This window comes from Agelaius phoeniceus, chromosome 1, assembly GCF_051311805.1.
Source record: "Agelaius phoeniceus isolate bAgePho1 chromosome 1, bAgePho1.hap1, whole genome shotgun sequence".
NCBI classification, from domain to species: Eukaryota; Metazoa; Chordata; class Aves; order Passeriformes; family Icteridae; genus Agelaius; species Agelaius phoeniceus.
The window spans coordinates 146,758,777-146,775,215 of NC_135265.1; the positions used below are offsets into that span (position 1 = coordinate 146,758,777).

At 36.5% G+C, this 16,439-nt stretch overlaps 1 protein-coding gene across 11 annotated transcripts in view; it reads left to right on the forward strand.

The window, feature by feature from the left end:
• Positions 1-16,439, forward strand: part of PHF20L1 (PHD finger protein 20 like 1) — a 57,407-nt gene that overhangs the window by 9,381 nt on the left and 31,587 nt on the right. For 5 of the 11 annotated variants that reach the window (XM_054646807.2, XM_054646816.2, XM_077189175.1 and 2 more), the window contains exons 5-10: positions 240-328; positions 2,825-2,887; positions 6,511-6,718; positions 7,364-7,495; positions 12,252-12,334; positions 16,056-16,308. In XM_054646807.2, the coding sequence (XP_054502782.2) occupies positions 240-328; positions 2,825-2,887; positions 6,511-6,718; positions 7,364-7,495; positions 12,252-12,334; positions 16,056-16,308 (828 nt within the window). Of the gene's footprint in view, positions 1-239; positions 329-2,824; positions 2,888-6,510; positions 6,719-7,363; positions 7,496-12,251; positions 14,460-16,055; positions 16,309-16,439 lie in introns of those variants that run through there. The other 6 variants (XM_077189162.1, XM_077189194.1, XM_077189182.1 and 3 more) reach the window with 4 other exon arrangements.

A 16,439-nucleotide genomic window follows, 5' to 3' on the forward strand; every position in this document is an offset into this window, starting at 1 on the left:
AAGTGACTCAATAGCTTAAACATACTTGAATTTGCCCAACTGGAGAAGGAGTAACAGTATTAAAGCAGGGTTTCATTGAGGCCATCATTTATGGCTTTTTGTACCTCTTTTGATCCTTTCTAGTGGTAACACCTGGTTACTCTTGTCATACAAAATAACATGCAAAACATAAAGCTTTCATAGTAACAAAGTGTGTTTGTTTCTTGACTACTCATAGTGATTCCATCAATCATTTCTAGGAACATTCACAGTGCAATTCTATGATGGTGTCATTCGATGTCTTAAAAGGATGCATATCAAATCTATGCCAGAGGATGCAAAAGGGCAGGTAAGAATACTTAAAGCAATTGCTTTGTTAGGTTTTGTGTGGTTGTTTGGGTTTTCATTGTTTTGTTTGTTTGTTTTTTATATCATGAGACAGTAGAAGTGTCAGTAGCACAACTAGATTTAAATTAGTCTTTCTCTAGGCCCTGCACTGCCTTGCTTCACCAGTTTATGGATGATGCCTCAGAGTGTGCTGCTCAAGTGGCCTTGCCTCACTGAAATGTCTGGCTGCTGGACACTCCATTGCCAACTAATCTCTTCACAAAGCCTTGTCTTACAGAGTTTACAAAACCAGGGGCATCCAATGGCTTTTCCCTCTGGTGTCTTTTCAGGAAAAAAGCTTTAGCTTGTCAGCAGTCTGTGCTGCTGATTTGTTTTTTTTTTGTTTTTTTTTTTTCTTTATTTTATTTATTCCCCACCTTCTGGCCATGTCTTTTGTTTGCTACTGTGAGAACTTTTTGCCCACATGTTCCTTTAAACATGACTTTGGGGTTTTTCCCCTGTATCAGAACTTTGGGGCAATCAGACAGATAATTATTTCTTGTCTCTTATAGCGTCCAGTTGCTGTTTAAGAAGAGATGCTGAATAGAAGTTGAGGGAGATTATGAAGTAAAGGATATGATTTAGTCACTAGGCCTCTCTTTACTTGTGAAAGGGAAACATCATTGAACACTCTTACATGCTTTCAGTGCAAATGCCATTGCATTTATTTTGCATGGTAACTGTGTTTAATATTTAATGAGAAATTACTCCACTGAAACTATTTGAGACAAAATCCATGAAAACTGGTCTTTGCTCTTAGTTTTCTTCAGAATTCTCCTAACTTTGTAGACTTCAAATATTTCATTATTAACGTTGTAACCATCCATATTGTGACCAGTGCAGATGGATAATTGAATTGGCTTGAAAGCATCTCCACATCCTGGCCTCCAGGGTAAAGGTAGCTGTATGGTAGGGTTGATCCACTATGCAAGGGATGCTGGAACTTAGTGCAGACACCACTGCATTATTTAAAAGATGTTTCCTGAAGGAGATTAAACTGAAATCTATAGTCACACTAACCCTGGCTTCTTGCTGCAGTCTTAAAGTAACTCTGTTGAACCAGTGTGTAGTATTTCAAGGAATACTGTCAGTATGGCAGTAAGTTAGGAAGCTTGAGTGTTCCTTTTTACTTACAAAAAGCAAAACTAGGGTAATGTGATTGTGACCAAAAAGAAATAAGCCTTTTGTGACAGTGGAAAGAGCCCCCTGATTCTGTCCTGCACTTTTCCTAGGGAGCAATGTTGTGTCTAATCTTGAGTTACTACTCTTAAGGCCACAGGCAATCTCAGCTTAAAAAAAAATAGTAAATCCATTACTTCACAACCATTATGTTGTCCAGACTTTGTTTGGTGGCAGTCCAGCTCATCTGTTATTTCTAATTTTTCTCAGTAGTTGAGAGTTATGGTGCCACTTATGCATCTCAGGGGTTGAATGTAGGCTGCTTCAATGAAATCTTGAGAAGGAATTGGGGGCACAAATTTACACTTTGAGATGGATTTAGAATTTTAAGTTGTCTGGATACAAGAACACCTCCAACTCTGCTTTCTGTAATGCTGATTGATACTAGTTGTAGCATTTAATCCTGCAAAATAAGCAATAAGCATGAAAGTCTGTAGCTTTCAAAAGCAAAGATATAATTTTTCTTGCAATTTTTGCATATAATGCAATGGAAAAATGTTTGTTTTTCTAAGTATTTTTGTTATTTCAGAATAAAAACATGAACTAAGATTTGGTTGAAAATCAGTTATCTGAGACTGAGCTTTGCTTAAGACTCAAACTCCCATGGATGTTTTTGTTCTTTTGCATTATGTATTTTATAAGAAAATATTTTACTAAAATTTATGTATAGGTTACAAAAATTGCAAGACTGTAAACTGATAAAAAAATTAAGTAGAGTTGTCAGATGCAACAGTTCATGCCTCATTTAAACTTATAACTTGTATTTTCTGCGTATCTAAACTAAAAAAATACATTTTTAGAGATGAGTGTAAGCTTAAGATAGTTCAAGTTCTGGTACATCAGTAAATCTAAGAAATTTTAAGATCTTTGTGGAGGGTGTGTGCTAAGCATGCAGAATTCAAATGACTTGGAGAGCTAGAGATTAGTTTATACTTTGATTTGAGCTTAGTGTGACTTGAAGGAAAAGACTGTAGGTGCTGTAGCACTCAAACTATTTTGACTTGCAGCAGATGTGTGTTTTAATAAAATTCAGTAATGAGGATGGAAAGGCAAAATCTTTAAAAGAGTGAAAAATATTTGTCTCAGTGCAATGAGTCTTGAGGCTCAGCTGTGGTTCAGATTAGCACAAATTATTCAAAATCACACAGATCTGTGACTAACATAGTACAGAGAGGGGAAGAAGGGATATTTAGACTGCCCTTGTGAGAGCACATATGAAGTATTTGGATAACTTACTTTTTCTGTTTCATGTTTTTTGTTTTATCTTCGATGTAATCAGGCGCGCGAGAGGGAGCAGATAGCGCCGGAGCTGAGATTAGTGACGGAAATCGAACCAAAAGAAGTGAGTTTTGAGGAGGGATTTGAAGGAGAGGGAGGGGACTTGGCACACAGGAAGAGGAAGCTGAGGAAAAAACATGGATTTGCGAATGGGCCAGAGGAAAAAAGAAGATGTGACAGGAGACAATGTGAGCCGAGATGTAGGTGGGGCAGACTGTGTAGAATTGAAAGGTGAGGGTAAGGAATCCAGGCTTGATGTGGAATCAGCCAGTCAATAGATTCATGTTTTATGTATGTGTATGTATGAACGTGTGGGAGTTGGAAGTTATGGTGTGACAGAAGAGGAAAAAGCAGCTGAATCTTTAGTACTGTGGAGAGGCAAAAAGGTGGTGGTTGTAGGCAGGTGGAGGGAGAGCGATGGATGTGTGAATTCTGCTACTGACGCAAGGGTTGGATTTTGGAAATTCTTCTGGTTTTGCCTTCCCACTGTTACAGGATTATGGTTACACAAGGAATATTTTAAAATACAAGTTTTTTAGCCAATTGATGTGTAAGGCTGTTAAGTAATTTCTGCTGATGTATTTCTTGATCGTGCAATTTCCTGTGTTTTGATTTAGTGAATCTAATTAGCATAATGACAGTTTTCCTCAGTAGTCATAAAGTAATGCTTTGTTTTCTAACTGCTGTGGGTCATTACTATTCTCCTGTCAATTTTCTCAGCTTACTGGAAAGCTGAATTTTAGTAAGAAAGAAAAAGAAGGAAATGCACATTTTGGATGTATTTTATTTTATATTTTTTTAAAGTTACATATGTAAATGAGAAGCTCACTGAGGTGAGATACTGAGGGAAGTGGGAAAGCAGGCTCAATGATGCAGAGTAGCTGGTTCAGAGTTACACAACTACTTCCAATAGAGAGACAATGTCAGGAAATGAAAGAAAAGTAAGGAAAACTTCTCTTAGAAGGATTTTGCTTTAACTCTATTAATTTCAAATGTGTTCATATTTGGGCCCTTGGCTTTGTATGAGCTGGGAAATTGTCCTACTATTAAAATTTGTTGCTAGTTTCTGTGATATCTGTGATATTTAGTGTCCTGCTATTATGGTTGATAGAATAGATTACATACTATTAGCCTGAGGCAGACTTCAGGATTTATCGTGCTTTAGGATCCCACTATTATTCTTCAATTGTTTTATTAATTTCTCGGTAAAAATTCTGAAAAAGACACAGATGTATCCTTTTGAAGGAGGATTTCCTGTGCTCTGGAAAAGAAATACAGTCACCTTACCATTTTAGATGCTAAATAATTGTCACATGTCAAGAGCTGTGCTGCTGAGCACTCAGCAGTAATTCAAGGTTAAAAAGCAGGCATTAACTGTGTCACTTTATTGCCTGTATGTTTACTCCAGAGCCAAAACAAAAATGGACCCACAGAGTTTCTGAACAACTCAGAATCACAAAATTGTTTTAAGTTGAAAGGAATCTCTTGTCATAATCTTGTCCATCCCAGCTGCTTCAGATTCTCTTCACTGAGTTTAAATTTACATGCTAATCTTGGAAAAAAGTATAACTGTCACCATAATGAATGTGTCTCTTCTCTGGTTTCTGAGTGTTTGACCTTTGTTTGCTTCATTGTTATGTGTCCTGCTACTGTAAGCTCCATGTTGTAAGAACAGTAGCCAAACAGTGAAATGAAATACAAAGAAAACCACAAAACTCCTTTCCATGTTGCACCAGCTGCACTTAGACCAGGATACTTGGTTCAGCATCATCGTTTGAAGCTTGGTATCTTCTGAAAGCTTTTGATTCCAGGGTGCTTAGCTTGACTGAAAATTAGGGTGCTCTTTAGAAGCTGTTTTGACACAGGCTGCACTACTTCCCCTTCCCACTTTTATCATAAGATCTCATCTCCAGCCATGTTACTGATCCTCTTCATCCCTTAGCCAGGGTACAGTGTAAGACTTCTACTCTCAGGTCTCCTAATTCCTCACCACCACAAATAGCTCAATCATGTTTTTTGTCCTGCTGGATGGGCAAGGCTCTGGATGGACTGGAGCTGGTAGGTGTGCTCATTTTGGCTGCCCAAAAGAGAGGTTTGTGTGTTTTTGCCTGACCATGCAGCTGGCAGTTAGACACGCTCCTTTGTGCTGGCATGTCACCAAGTGGCCTCAGTAGTTGCCTGTTGTGTGAGCATTACCAAAGTGCTTCCAAACTTTGCTGCTGGCTAGTGTGAGTGTCTGCATCTTGCACTGACAGTGTGAACATGGAACACTTCATCTTAGAGGAATCAAAACTGTTGCTGTTTCTATGTACGTAAGTTGGTGCAAAGAAGGAGCATAACCCATGTAAAGGAGTGATTTAAAAGTATTGAACTATGGAAAAGGAAAAGCATAATGCAAGGAGAATTAACTCTATATTGGTGTTATGATTTCCTCATATGTCAAAGAAGGCAAAGAAACCCTCAACAGAACAGAAACTTGAAAGGTTTATAATATGTAACGAGTGGGGAAAGGGTTGCATTGGAACAAGAGCTGTAAAATCAAGCTGCTTTAGGTATCTTGTATGATGACATAACAACAAGGAGATATTCCAGAATAAAATAGTCTGTATGCAGTTGGGAAAAAAAAATACAATTTGTAAAGCACTTATGGGTAACTATACAAAAATGGCTCTTTTTCATATTTTTTTGTGTGTGTGGTAGTATTTATAATTCAGAGCACTCAGATGCTTTATTCTGACTGGTTGATCATTTCTACTGCCTTCTATATTGCACACAAGTTCTTCACAGAAGAATTTTGTACCCCAGTGTTATAGAAAATTGAAAAAAAAAAACTTCAGTCAAAAGGATCAAGTTACAATTTTGGTAGTCAGATTGAACCCTGACATTCAGGAGATGTAAGGCTGGAGTCTCATTGCTCTCAACTAGTGGAAAGAGCTTGGCTCAGCCTAAGAAGCTCTCTCCATTGCCTTATGGGGTGGCTTGACTTGGTCTAAATGTCAAAAAGTAGATTAGAGTGGGATGTATTCCTCACCCCTTGAATGTTTCTGTATGGTACAAATACGCAATTATGCAAAATGACACATAATTACCTTAAATATAGATGGTGAAATTCAGTCATATTATGGAGTACTTTATTGAAGTTAGTGAGTGAAACCTGTAATATGTAATACAAAAAGAGTAAAAGAGTCTGTAGTTGCTCTGGAAGCAAAGGTGTAATGAGATAGGAATTATCCCTGGTTTATCAATTTAGTTCAGGAGGAATTCCATGCAGCTGGACTCTGCTTTGAGGCAGTTGTAGCTTTGCATAATAGGTCAACAACTATGGAATTGTGTGTTTCAGAGCCAGAAGGGTAAGAAAAATGTCAGTCTTCTGGAGTGGGAGCTCCTGGGTTTCTAAAGCAATGACACAAAAAGTAATTTAACAGGGAATGTGTACAGCCAGAATACTATATACAGTGGTTTTTTGGATGATTTCTTTCCTTTTTTTCCACATGACCTACTGATAATGCTTCAAGTTTATTTGGAAATTTGGGAAGGTCAATTTTACCACTCTTTGAGTAGTAACCATAAAAAGAAATTGAATTTCCTTTGAATATTTCTAGATAAAGTTCACTGGGTTTACAAGTATTTTCTGTTTGAGTCTTAGGCACTTTATAATACTTACTCACCATTTTTTCCTTTTTGGAGGATTGGATAGCTTTGGTCAAAGCTGCTGCTGCTGCAGCAGCCAAGAACAAAGCAGGAAGTAAACCTAGAACCAGTGCAAACAGCAATAAAGATAAAGAGGACAGAAAATGGCTAAAAGTCCCTTCAAAAAAGGAAGAAACCTCAACCTCTACAATCATGCAGGAAGTCCAAAAAAAGGAAGAGGAGCCTACATCTAGTGACACATTTGGTAAAAGCATATTCTATAAACACAAAATTGGTTTTTTTGTAGTCTTGAACTCCTGTTGCTAATTTTGCAGTTAAGTAATAACCAATATTTTTAGATTAAAATGTCACATTTGCTGTTATGATTATCTTCTGATACATAATGGTAATTGGTTCAGAAACTATTTTTATCAGATAAATCTAGTTCAGTCAGCATTTACTGCTTGTGCTAAACTTTTGACTGACATCAAGAGCAGAACATAGCTTTTTATTAATGATTTCATTGTACAATTTGGTTGATACTCCTGGATCTTCTCATCCCTGTGAGATAATCCCTTATCTTGTTTTAAGAAAAAAAAAAACCTCCACTATGCATGATATATCCATATTCAGGGGTGTTTGAAACTGTATCCGAGTTGATAAGATTTGTTCATTTTAAGTATTTAATGCTTATTTCTCATAACATTCAGAAAAATTAGAAATTTTTAGATAATTGCCATTTATTGTTTAAATATGTAATTCGAGATCTTCAGAATGTATCCTTTTCCTTTTTTATAAACATTTAAAGTTTCTCTACTACAGTATTCTGTTAGCAGTTCTGAAATATTTAAGTATTTTCGGTGCTATGCATTTATGAAATGTGAGTTAATGAGGTTTTTCTTGTGTTTAGAAGTAGGATTTCCTGTAGTGGATGTTCCAAAGATGGCCTTTGTGCAGGCAGAGAGCACGTTATCACACAAGAGGAAAAGTAATCTAGGCAACTCATTTCAGGCAAAGAGAGCTCGCCTAAACAAGATCACTGGTAAAACACTTTTTTTATTGTTGGCTTTGTTCCTTTTTCATGTAGTGAAATATTCATGCTTGTAAAGAAGGTGCTGAAGTGGATTGCATAAAGCACATTCATGAGGCAGATGGTCACTGCAGTCACTACTTGTTTAGAATTTTAAAGGGATTCATAAATGGTAAAATCTACCTGGTTCATAAATTGGTCGCAGACTGTACTTGGTCTTTTTAGTTTTTTAGTATAGTAACCATCCTGAATTGATGAATTTCTTGAGCATATTTTACCTCTAGCTCTACAGTTTTCTTCATTATGGGGTGTTTTTGTGTTTATACAAGTTCTTAAGAATGTCATGAATTGCATACTATAAATTAAAGCCAGGGTTAGCTGTGGAGAAACAGAACATATTTTTTCCTGAAGTGAAATTGTTGCTAAAAAGAGTTTTTTTCATTTAGAAATAAATATCCCTACAAATTCAAGTTATGAAGATCTGATTTTTTTTTCTAAGCATTCATTCCCTATCTTTATTGCTCAAATATATTAATGGAAAACAGGGGTGTTACTACAGAATACATTCTATACAACAGGAAATCAAATAATTTGTCTTATCTTTAAAAGCCGAAAAATGTATTTATTCCAAAATTTAATAGAAATTTACTTACCTGTGAAAAAAATATTTCAAATTATAGTCCTCCAAATAAGAAATTTACATTGCTGGCTTTGGTCCTGTCAGTCTTTAGGACAAAGTTTGTATCTGTGCTGGCAAAGTATCAGATGCATTTCAAAAGTTGGGTTGAGAAAAGTTGTGAAGTGTCTCCCTTAACAGGGGAGCCCTTTGACAAGATAGAAGATTCATTCCACTCATTATTCTAGTCAATAGTATTTCATGTGAAGGCTGGTAAACTTCTCCATGCTACAAATGAGAGGGGCTTTTTTTGTTGGGGTTTTTTTTTTTGGAAATAAATAAAAATTCATACTTGTTTTGGCTTATCCAGCCTTTCATGGGTCTGTAGTGGAGGATGTTTTGTCGGTTTTCTTATGAGTGGTTCTGTTTCAGTCTCTCAATCAGTAAAAATAAAATGCTATGAATCATGGAATGTTTGGTTTGGAAGGGACCTTAAAGTTCACTTACTTCAAACCTTGCTGCCATGAGTAGGGACACCTTCCACTAGACCTGGTTGCTCAAAGCTCCATCCAGCCTGGCCTTGAACACTTCCAGGGATGGAGCATCCACAGCTTCTCTGGTCAGCCTGTCCCTCGCCACCCTAATAGGAAACAATTTCCTCCTCCTATCTAATCTAAATTTACTCTCTTTAGGTTTGAATCTATTCCCTTTTGTCCTATCACAACATGCCCTTCTAAATGTCCTTCTCCAGCTCTCTTTAGACCCTCTTTAGGCACTGGTCTGTAAGGTCTCCCTGGAGCCTTCACTTCTCCAAGCTGTACAATCCCAATTCCCTCAGCCTTTGCTCACAGGAGAGTTGCTGCAGCCCTCTGACCACCTCTGGGTCCCTCCCCTGGCCTCACTCCAGCAGGTCCATGTCCTTCCTGTGCTGGGACCTGGGAGCTGGACACAGCAGTGCAGGTGGGGTCTGAGCAGAGCAGAGGGGCAGAATCACCTCCCTCATCCTGCTGCCTGCAGTGCTTTAGATGCAGCAAGGACAGTATTGGCAGCTCATGTCTAGCTTTTCATTCAAGAAAGGATGAAAAGGATCTGTTCTTTTCATGCAAAGGAAGCAGTATTTAGAAAAACCCCTCTTCTGCCTCCAGGATTGTCATTCCTGGAAGGCTCCTTCTTTGGTTCCAAGTTTTGTTAATGGATGTCAAATTTATCAGCCCCATTTCTCTTCTCCTTTCCCATGCTACATACATTTTCAGTTAAGTTCCAATTTAATTGCTGCCATGAACATTAGTAGTAGAAGATGTAGAGACTGGAGATGTATATTGACAGAGCCCTGTTAATTTTTTTCCAGTAGCAGTTGGTAGCAATAGATACCAAAAAGCTGAAAAACCTTTACCTTTAGAAATTATATTTGCCTGTGCTTGTGGATAGATTCTTATTACCTCAGGAGCATTATGAGAATCATACTTGTGACATAGGTTCATACAGACTGAACTGAATAATTAAACCATGATTTTGCAGCCATTGGCTGTCACAATTTTAAAAACTGTGTGTCTGTCTCCACAAGACATACTTGGCTAGCAGAGGATGTGTTACCTTTCAGTGAAAATGTATTAATCCTTTAACTGCAAGAAGAAATTTGTCTTGCCTTATAGATACTTCATGTATCTGTTCTCAAATTAACACATTTCTGCAATTCATAGCATAGGAAGTTTTTTATACCAGTACATTTTGAAAATGTGACTGCTAATGATAAATTTTTTTTTTTGTCACATGCTTATTTCCTATGCATTAAATGCTTATATATACAATATATTGTATATCAGTGTACACTTGCATTGTGACATTTTTGTTTCCAGCACAAGCTTTTAGATTTGAAGGAAGGTTGGGATTAATGTTGGTGTACCCATTGGAGTGGCTACTAATAAAAGTAGCCACTAATAAAATTAGCCACATTGGAGTAGCTAATAATAAAAGAATTGTAGCTGTTAGGAAAACATATAGCAGGTTTTTATGGCTGTATTGGGGAAATAGTGCAAAACACTATTGCAGGAGGCTGTGTGAAGGGACCTGTTTCCTGGATTTCAGCATTTGATGGAGAAGGGTCTTCTTGTCTGCCACAAGACCCACAGCTGCATCAGGTGTTCTTTGCTCACCATTCAACTAAATAAAGTTCCTTCCTTTGCCCTTTCTTTTGCTACTAGCACTGGTAGCAGTTCCATTTCCCAAAGGTGAAGAAGATCCCCTGCTAAGCACATATTAATGTCATCTTCCAATCACTTTTTGCCCCTGTTGGAATGTCTGCTTCCATGTCTTCTGGCATGTTGGTACCTAAAACCAGATAATAACTGCAGTGAGTTTGCAGAACAAAACATTCCTGGTTCACTGTGCCACTCCCTGCTTTTGCTTTCTTAGGTGCTCTTACAGACAGGGTGGTGAGCCTCTAGTCCTGGTTTGCAGTAGCTGGTGAGGATGCTTTGTCCTACAGGCATGGTGCCTGGTTAGAAAAATATTTCATGGTGTAGAGAAAAAGGAAATCATAAGGATTATGTAGTGACAGATCTGACTCTGGATTGATTTACTAACTTGAATTTCTGAGCAGGAATCATCTAGCTAAAACTAAAAATCAGAAAATCTGAGAATCACAGAATGGTCTGGGCTGGAAGAGAACCTAAAGGCCATCTAATTCCAACATTATCCACTAGACCAGCTTTCCCTAAGCCCCATCCAGACTGGCCTTGAACTCCCCTAGGGATGGGGCACTCTTCTTTGGGCAGCCTGTGGCTTACAGAACCACAAATGCTTCTCATAAACTGAAGCTTGTTTTTCTTTTGTATTTAAAATTCAGCTTCACTTGACTTTGAAAATGATTTTACACTTTTTTGATATAAACACTATTGTGAATACAAAGAACACTGTGATTTTTGCAACTTGATTTAAATAGGATAATTTGAGTTTAAAATGTTTATTTAAGTCTGTAAAACATAAATCTATTATGTAGTGTAATGCAGAATTAAAATCTTACCTGATAATCTCATTTTTATCTAATAGGACTAAATAAGTTTCTGCTTTTCAGTTAACCTAAACTAAGACATAACTTAATCTAACATAAATAGTAAATGAGATAAACCACTTGGTGTTTATTGTTAAATACTGAATTTTTTTTGTTTTGTTTTAATGTCTGGAACAGTTCTTGAAAGCCCAGGCTACACTAATTTATAATTCCTTGGACCTTAAATTAATTTTGGCCATATCTAATTTTTATGGAATGCAATAGCAAATTCCCTCTGAATTTGTCAAGTTAATGTTGAGGACTTAAACTCCTCACTCCTAATATTGATGTTCCCAGAGATTATAATAGAAATTTTTATTCAGATTTTTTTTTTTAGGTTTTATCAGTTCTGTATTTTTTTAATGGTGTAGAACTTCTTCTGTCTCTGCATTGTTAGGCAGTTAAAGTTATTGTGTGATGTACAACTGAAGCTACTGCCATATTTCACTGACAGAAAGCTTTCTTGTATTAATAGTCTCCTTGTCTTTACAGATTTTTTTTTTGTAGTAATGATATTTTACATAAGTTGGTGAATGAAGTTACATATTCTAATATATTATTTGCTCCCAATATGGTCATCTAATTGAGGTAATTTGGGAGCTCCACTGCTGAGAATATTTGTTTGGAAATTGAATCCCTTGTTGTATTATGTCTAAGAAAGGTTTGCATGTGTTATAATTAAGAAGTGGTAGTAGAAATTCTGATGTGAATTTCTCAAAGACTGGAAAGGGGAGAGGCAAAAGTTTTGTAAAGAATTCCGATTTCAAAATTAACTTATATATCATATGTTTGGTTTTAAAGCTCAAGTGCTTGGGCTTTGGAAGAACAGCAAGGCTTCTTTTCAGAATTGATAATTTGATTTTCTTCTTGTCAGTAAATATGCCAAGGAAATGCTTCCTATGTAAGCATGTCATTGTTGGGATGTCCTTTAACTTTTTGTTTCTTCTAATTCAAAGTGTTCAGCTTTGTGTGGAGCCATTTCAGAAAGAGTCATGTTGTAGATTTGCAGTTCATATTTCTTGTCTTGATATTATACTTCTTTCTCTATGAATTCTTGTTGCAAGGTACTTCTAACTAAAAATATCTGCAACTTTTCTCCTAAGGTTTATTGGCATCCAAAGCTGTTGTTGCGGATGGTGCTGAAAAAAAGGAAGGCAACAAAGAAACAGCTCCAGTCCTGGAGCAGGTATGAATTGGTAGAGTTTGATTCTTTTGCAAAGTTCCCACTGGAGTGTGCCATGGAGATGTAGTACCTACAACATAAAAATTTTCCCCTTCAGATATAACAGGGAACTGAAAATTTATCTTATGTTTACATTTCTGGCAGAGCCAGAAATATGGAATTTAATTGTCTCTAAACACAGTGTTAACTTGAATTTCAATAATGAGCTTTTGTGTTAGAAAACTAACAGAAAACAAAATAAAGTCTCCGTGCAACAAATATGAGGAGACCAGTGTCCCAAGGTCCAGTTTTATAGCTGGAATGATGACTGGCTTAGAAACAGGCCCTTACACAAATTTGATTTGTGTTTGAAGCAGGGTTTTTGACATCACTTAGAACTTCTTTTAAAAGAAGTTTCTTTTATATTGTAAGAATTTGGTGTTGTAGGCTTGTATGTGTTTTATGAACTGCTCAATGAGCCATACATTTTGCAAGAGTGTGTATTTTAATAAATACAAAAAAGATACTTTTAAATAATGTTAAGGGTCTGATTTTTAAACCTGCTTATTGGCAGGATCTGGAGGCTGCCATTTTGTCTTTGGCTTATTGCACTGTGTTCAGGCATTGCTTGACTCCGAGTTGTGCATTATCTTGCATTTTAAAAGGGCTGAATGCCTGAGCATGGTAAAGCAAGCTAAGGATGAACAGTAGTCTTGATTCAGGACATCTTTGTTTTCCAATTATTTAAATCAGAGCCTTAATGTATCTTTAATACAGCTTTTTTGTATGCATTTTCATTCTTTAACAGCAGCATTTGAACAAAGTAGCCTTGCTGCCTGCAATTCTTTAACAAGCACTTCTGTTCTTTAGCCCCGGCACACTCTATGAACAGTCCCTACCCCAAACCTGATTTGATATTTTGGTTGTACTGGTTCTTTAGAGCTGATATATTAATTGCATTGCTCTGGTTTTTCCATTGATGCTGCATTGGATGAGAGTCAATGGAACCTGATTTTCTGTTTTTGATGCTGTCACTGTCAGGGCTGGTGGAGCCACTGCGGTGCCGATGCATTGACCGATATTTTGCATAAAGGTTTACAGTGTACTGACATGACATTCCATTTCTCAAATTTTTGCATATTAAAGATGCTATGATTTTCTTGCTACTGTGTGTGATATTTTCAATGTGCAAAAAACTGTGAAATGGCTTACAGCATGTTGTTTTTGGGAGAATCATTACAATGTAAATCTTGCCATGCAGAATCCCATTGCGGTGAATGGGACTTTGTGGTTTACATAGACTGTGTATGCAACACTATAAACTGCAGTGCATATTTACTATAACCTTTTTGTTATTTCTCAGACTTAGTAACTCGGCTGTTCCTGTTTTATTGATCAGATATAAAAAACAAGATGTCTCTGTCATTGTTTACATGCTAATGGTCTGAAAAACCTCATTTTTTGGAAATAATAGCTAAGCTCTTTTAAAGAGGCATCTAAAATCCCAAATTGTCCTATTCTTTTGTGTATAACTAAAACGAGAAACCTCACAAACATTTAAACGATTGACTGTGGGGAGGAAATTTTTTGAACTTAAAGCTTTTTTCCCTGAGTTCCTGTGCAAAGTGAAATTAAAATGGCCGAGTTATAACCCTCCCCAAAAGGTTTTCTGATAGTGAAGCTGACATTCCTTAGAGGCTTTGTCTGCTACTGCTATAAAATTGAATGGATAAAATATCTTGTAGGCTTTTTTAATAATGTAATGCAGAATAATGGTAGAAGTATTCAGGCCAATAGCCGAAAACTGACTCTGTTGATGCAAGTTTTTGTTTATATTTATACATTTTTAGTTTACAGTTGTCTTAAACCCAAAACCTCAGACGATTAGTTGCAGATACAGTAGTTTATTTAATTGTATTAGGGTATGTCATGTTATATTTCCTTTTGACCAAGACCTGAGTAGATGGATAACATTAATTCATTAAGGTTTTTAATGTTAATTTGTCCTGTTAAGAGGTTAAGCACCTTATCAAAATCTTAATTTAATTTTTTTAATCTTGTTTAAATAACTTTGTAATTTGAAAGTAATGGATGCTGTAGTATGTCTTTCACATCTGTGAAGATGAACAATAAAATTGTTTATTTACAAGTTACGACTCTAATTAATTTCTGGTAATACCTCATAACCAGCATAGGTATACTCTACAGTTCATGGAATATTTTATTTAAATGAATAAACTGCACTTAGTATGTGTGTAATGGAGTTATGCAAGGTAGAACTGATGTCTGCTGAACGGGATGTTTTGCACTGCATCTTTACAGGATACTCCCAGCGAGCCATTCATATAGCATTCAGGGGCACCCTTTTACAGATATAGAATGTGCATTTGTGGGGTTTTGGTTTGCTTTTTTTTTTTTTGGTTTTGCTCCATTGGAACATGGAAAGTTCTAGTGGAAAATAAAACTGCAATTTATAACAAAACTCAATAATACCCTCAAATCACCATGGTTCTAGTTTGGATAAAGTAGTGCACACGTTCTAGAAGTACCTCTCTGCGTTGTTAGTTATGGTTTTATTAGATGCTACTATGCTGTATGATGTAACTGGGATGAGAAGGGAGACAGGCCTAAGAAATTATATTCAGATATTGCCTTATTAGGCAAGTTGTAACACATGCACAGTTTTGGTAATGTAGGAAGAACTTCCAGTGAAAAATTTAAAGTGCTAATGTCTGTCAATGCATGCTAATGGTCTAAAAATAGTACTGTTTGTGTGAAGAAGGATGAAAATTGAGGAATTTGGAAAGATGTGTTATATGTTGACTTCTTTTCCTTCAAAAACTGTTTTAACTCTTCATCTGCCAGTTTTCCCCTGACAGTTAGCAATCTGTCTAACCCTGTGGTGCTAGAAGCTGTGATTTCTTCATGTTTGCACAAACATAGAATGTGGTGAAATCCAGACTCCCAGCACTGAAAGGGGTTGTGTGAGAGTGTGCTCAGTATTGGAAATTTCTCATTGTTTCAGACATTCCTTAAAGGAGCATTATCAACTTTTTCAGTTTCTCAAAAATATAAATTCCTTGTTAAATATAGTTTTCCTGAGGAACTGCCTTTTATTTTGGGGGGTGGTTTTTTGTCTCTGGTTGGGAAAATGACTGTGTAGGGAAAATCTTGGCAACTTTGTTTAGAGCTGCAGTTTTCCTGAGGAAGGATTGTTTGCAGTTCCAGAGTTCAAGGAGTGTCTGGACAACACTCCCAATCATGACTCAGCTGCAGGCAGCCCTGTGAGGAGCAGGGAGGAGGACATGAGGATCCTTCTGGGTCCCTTCCAGCATGAGATGCTCTGTGATGGTGCATCAGTGTGTGTGTTCTGGCTGGGAACAGGTGCTCTCCAGGATCTGCTTGGAGACTGCACTGACAGGGAAGGTGAAAGAGAAAACTAAAAATACTTTATTGCATTTTTAAATTGGGAATAGAGGAAAAATGTTTTATTTTCAGGTTTTTTTCAGGTATTTCAAATAGTAAGAATTGAGTATTCTGAATACTGAAAGAAATTGGTAGTGCTCCTTTAAAAAAAGCAGAATTTAATGTGATGCATTTTAAATAGTTTTCATTTGTACTTAAAATAATGTTGCTTTATTATGTGTTTGAGTACTAAAATTGTTTTTAAAAAGATCAAAATAGAATACAAGAACTACAACGAAGAAACTGAAATAAAAGTATCAATTTTTTATTATTTATTCAGGAGATTTCACCTAAACCACAAAGTCAGAAAAAAAATGAAGCTGATATTAGCAGTTCTGCCAACATTCAGAAACCTGCACTGTTATCCTCAACTTTGTCTTCAGGAAAGGCTCGCAGCAAGAAATGCAAACAAGAATCTGGAGATTCTTCCGGGTGTATAAAGCCCCCTAAATCACCACTTTCCCCAGAATTAATACAAGTCGAGGATTTGACGCTGGTCTCTCAGCTTCCTTCTGCTGTGATAAATAAAACTAGTGAGCACAGACATTTTAAAAAAAATTCCGTAACTACTTCTAAGAGATATACAGAAATTTTCTTTGGTTGTAAATGGCTATTGCTTTTCAAAATGAATCTGCTTTAAATAAAATGTCCAAGTGGGAGAATT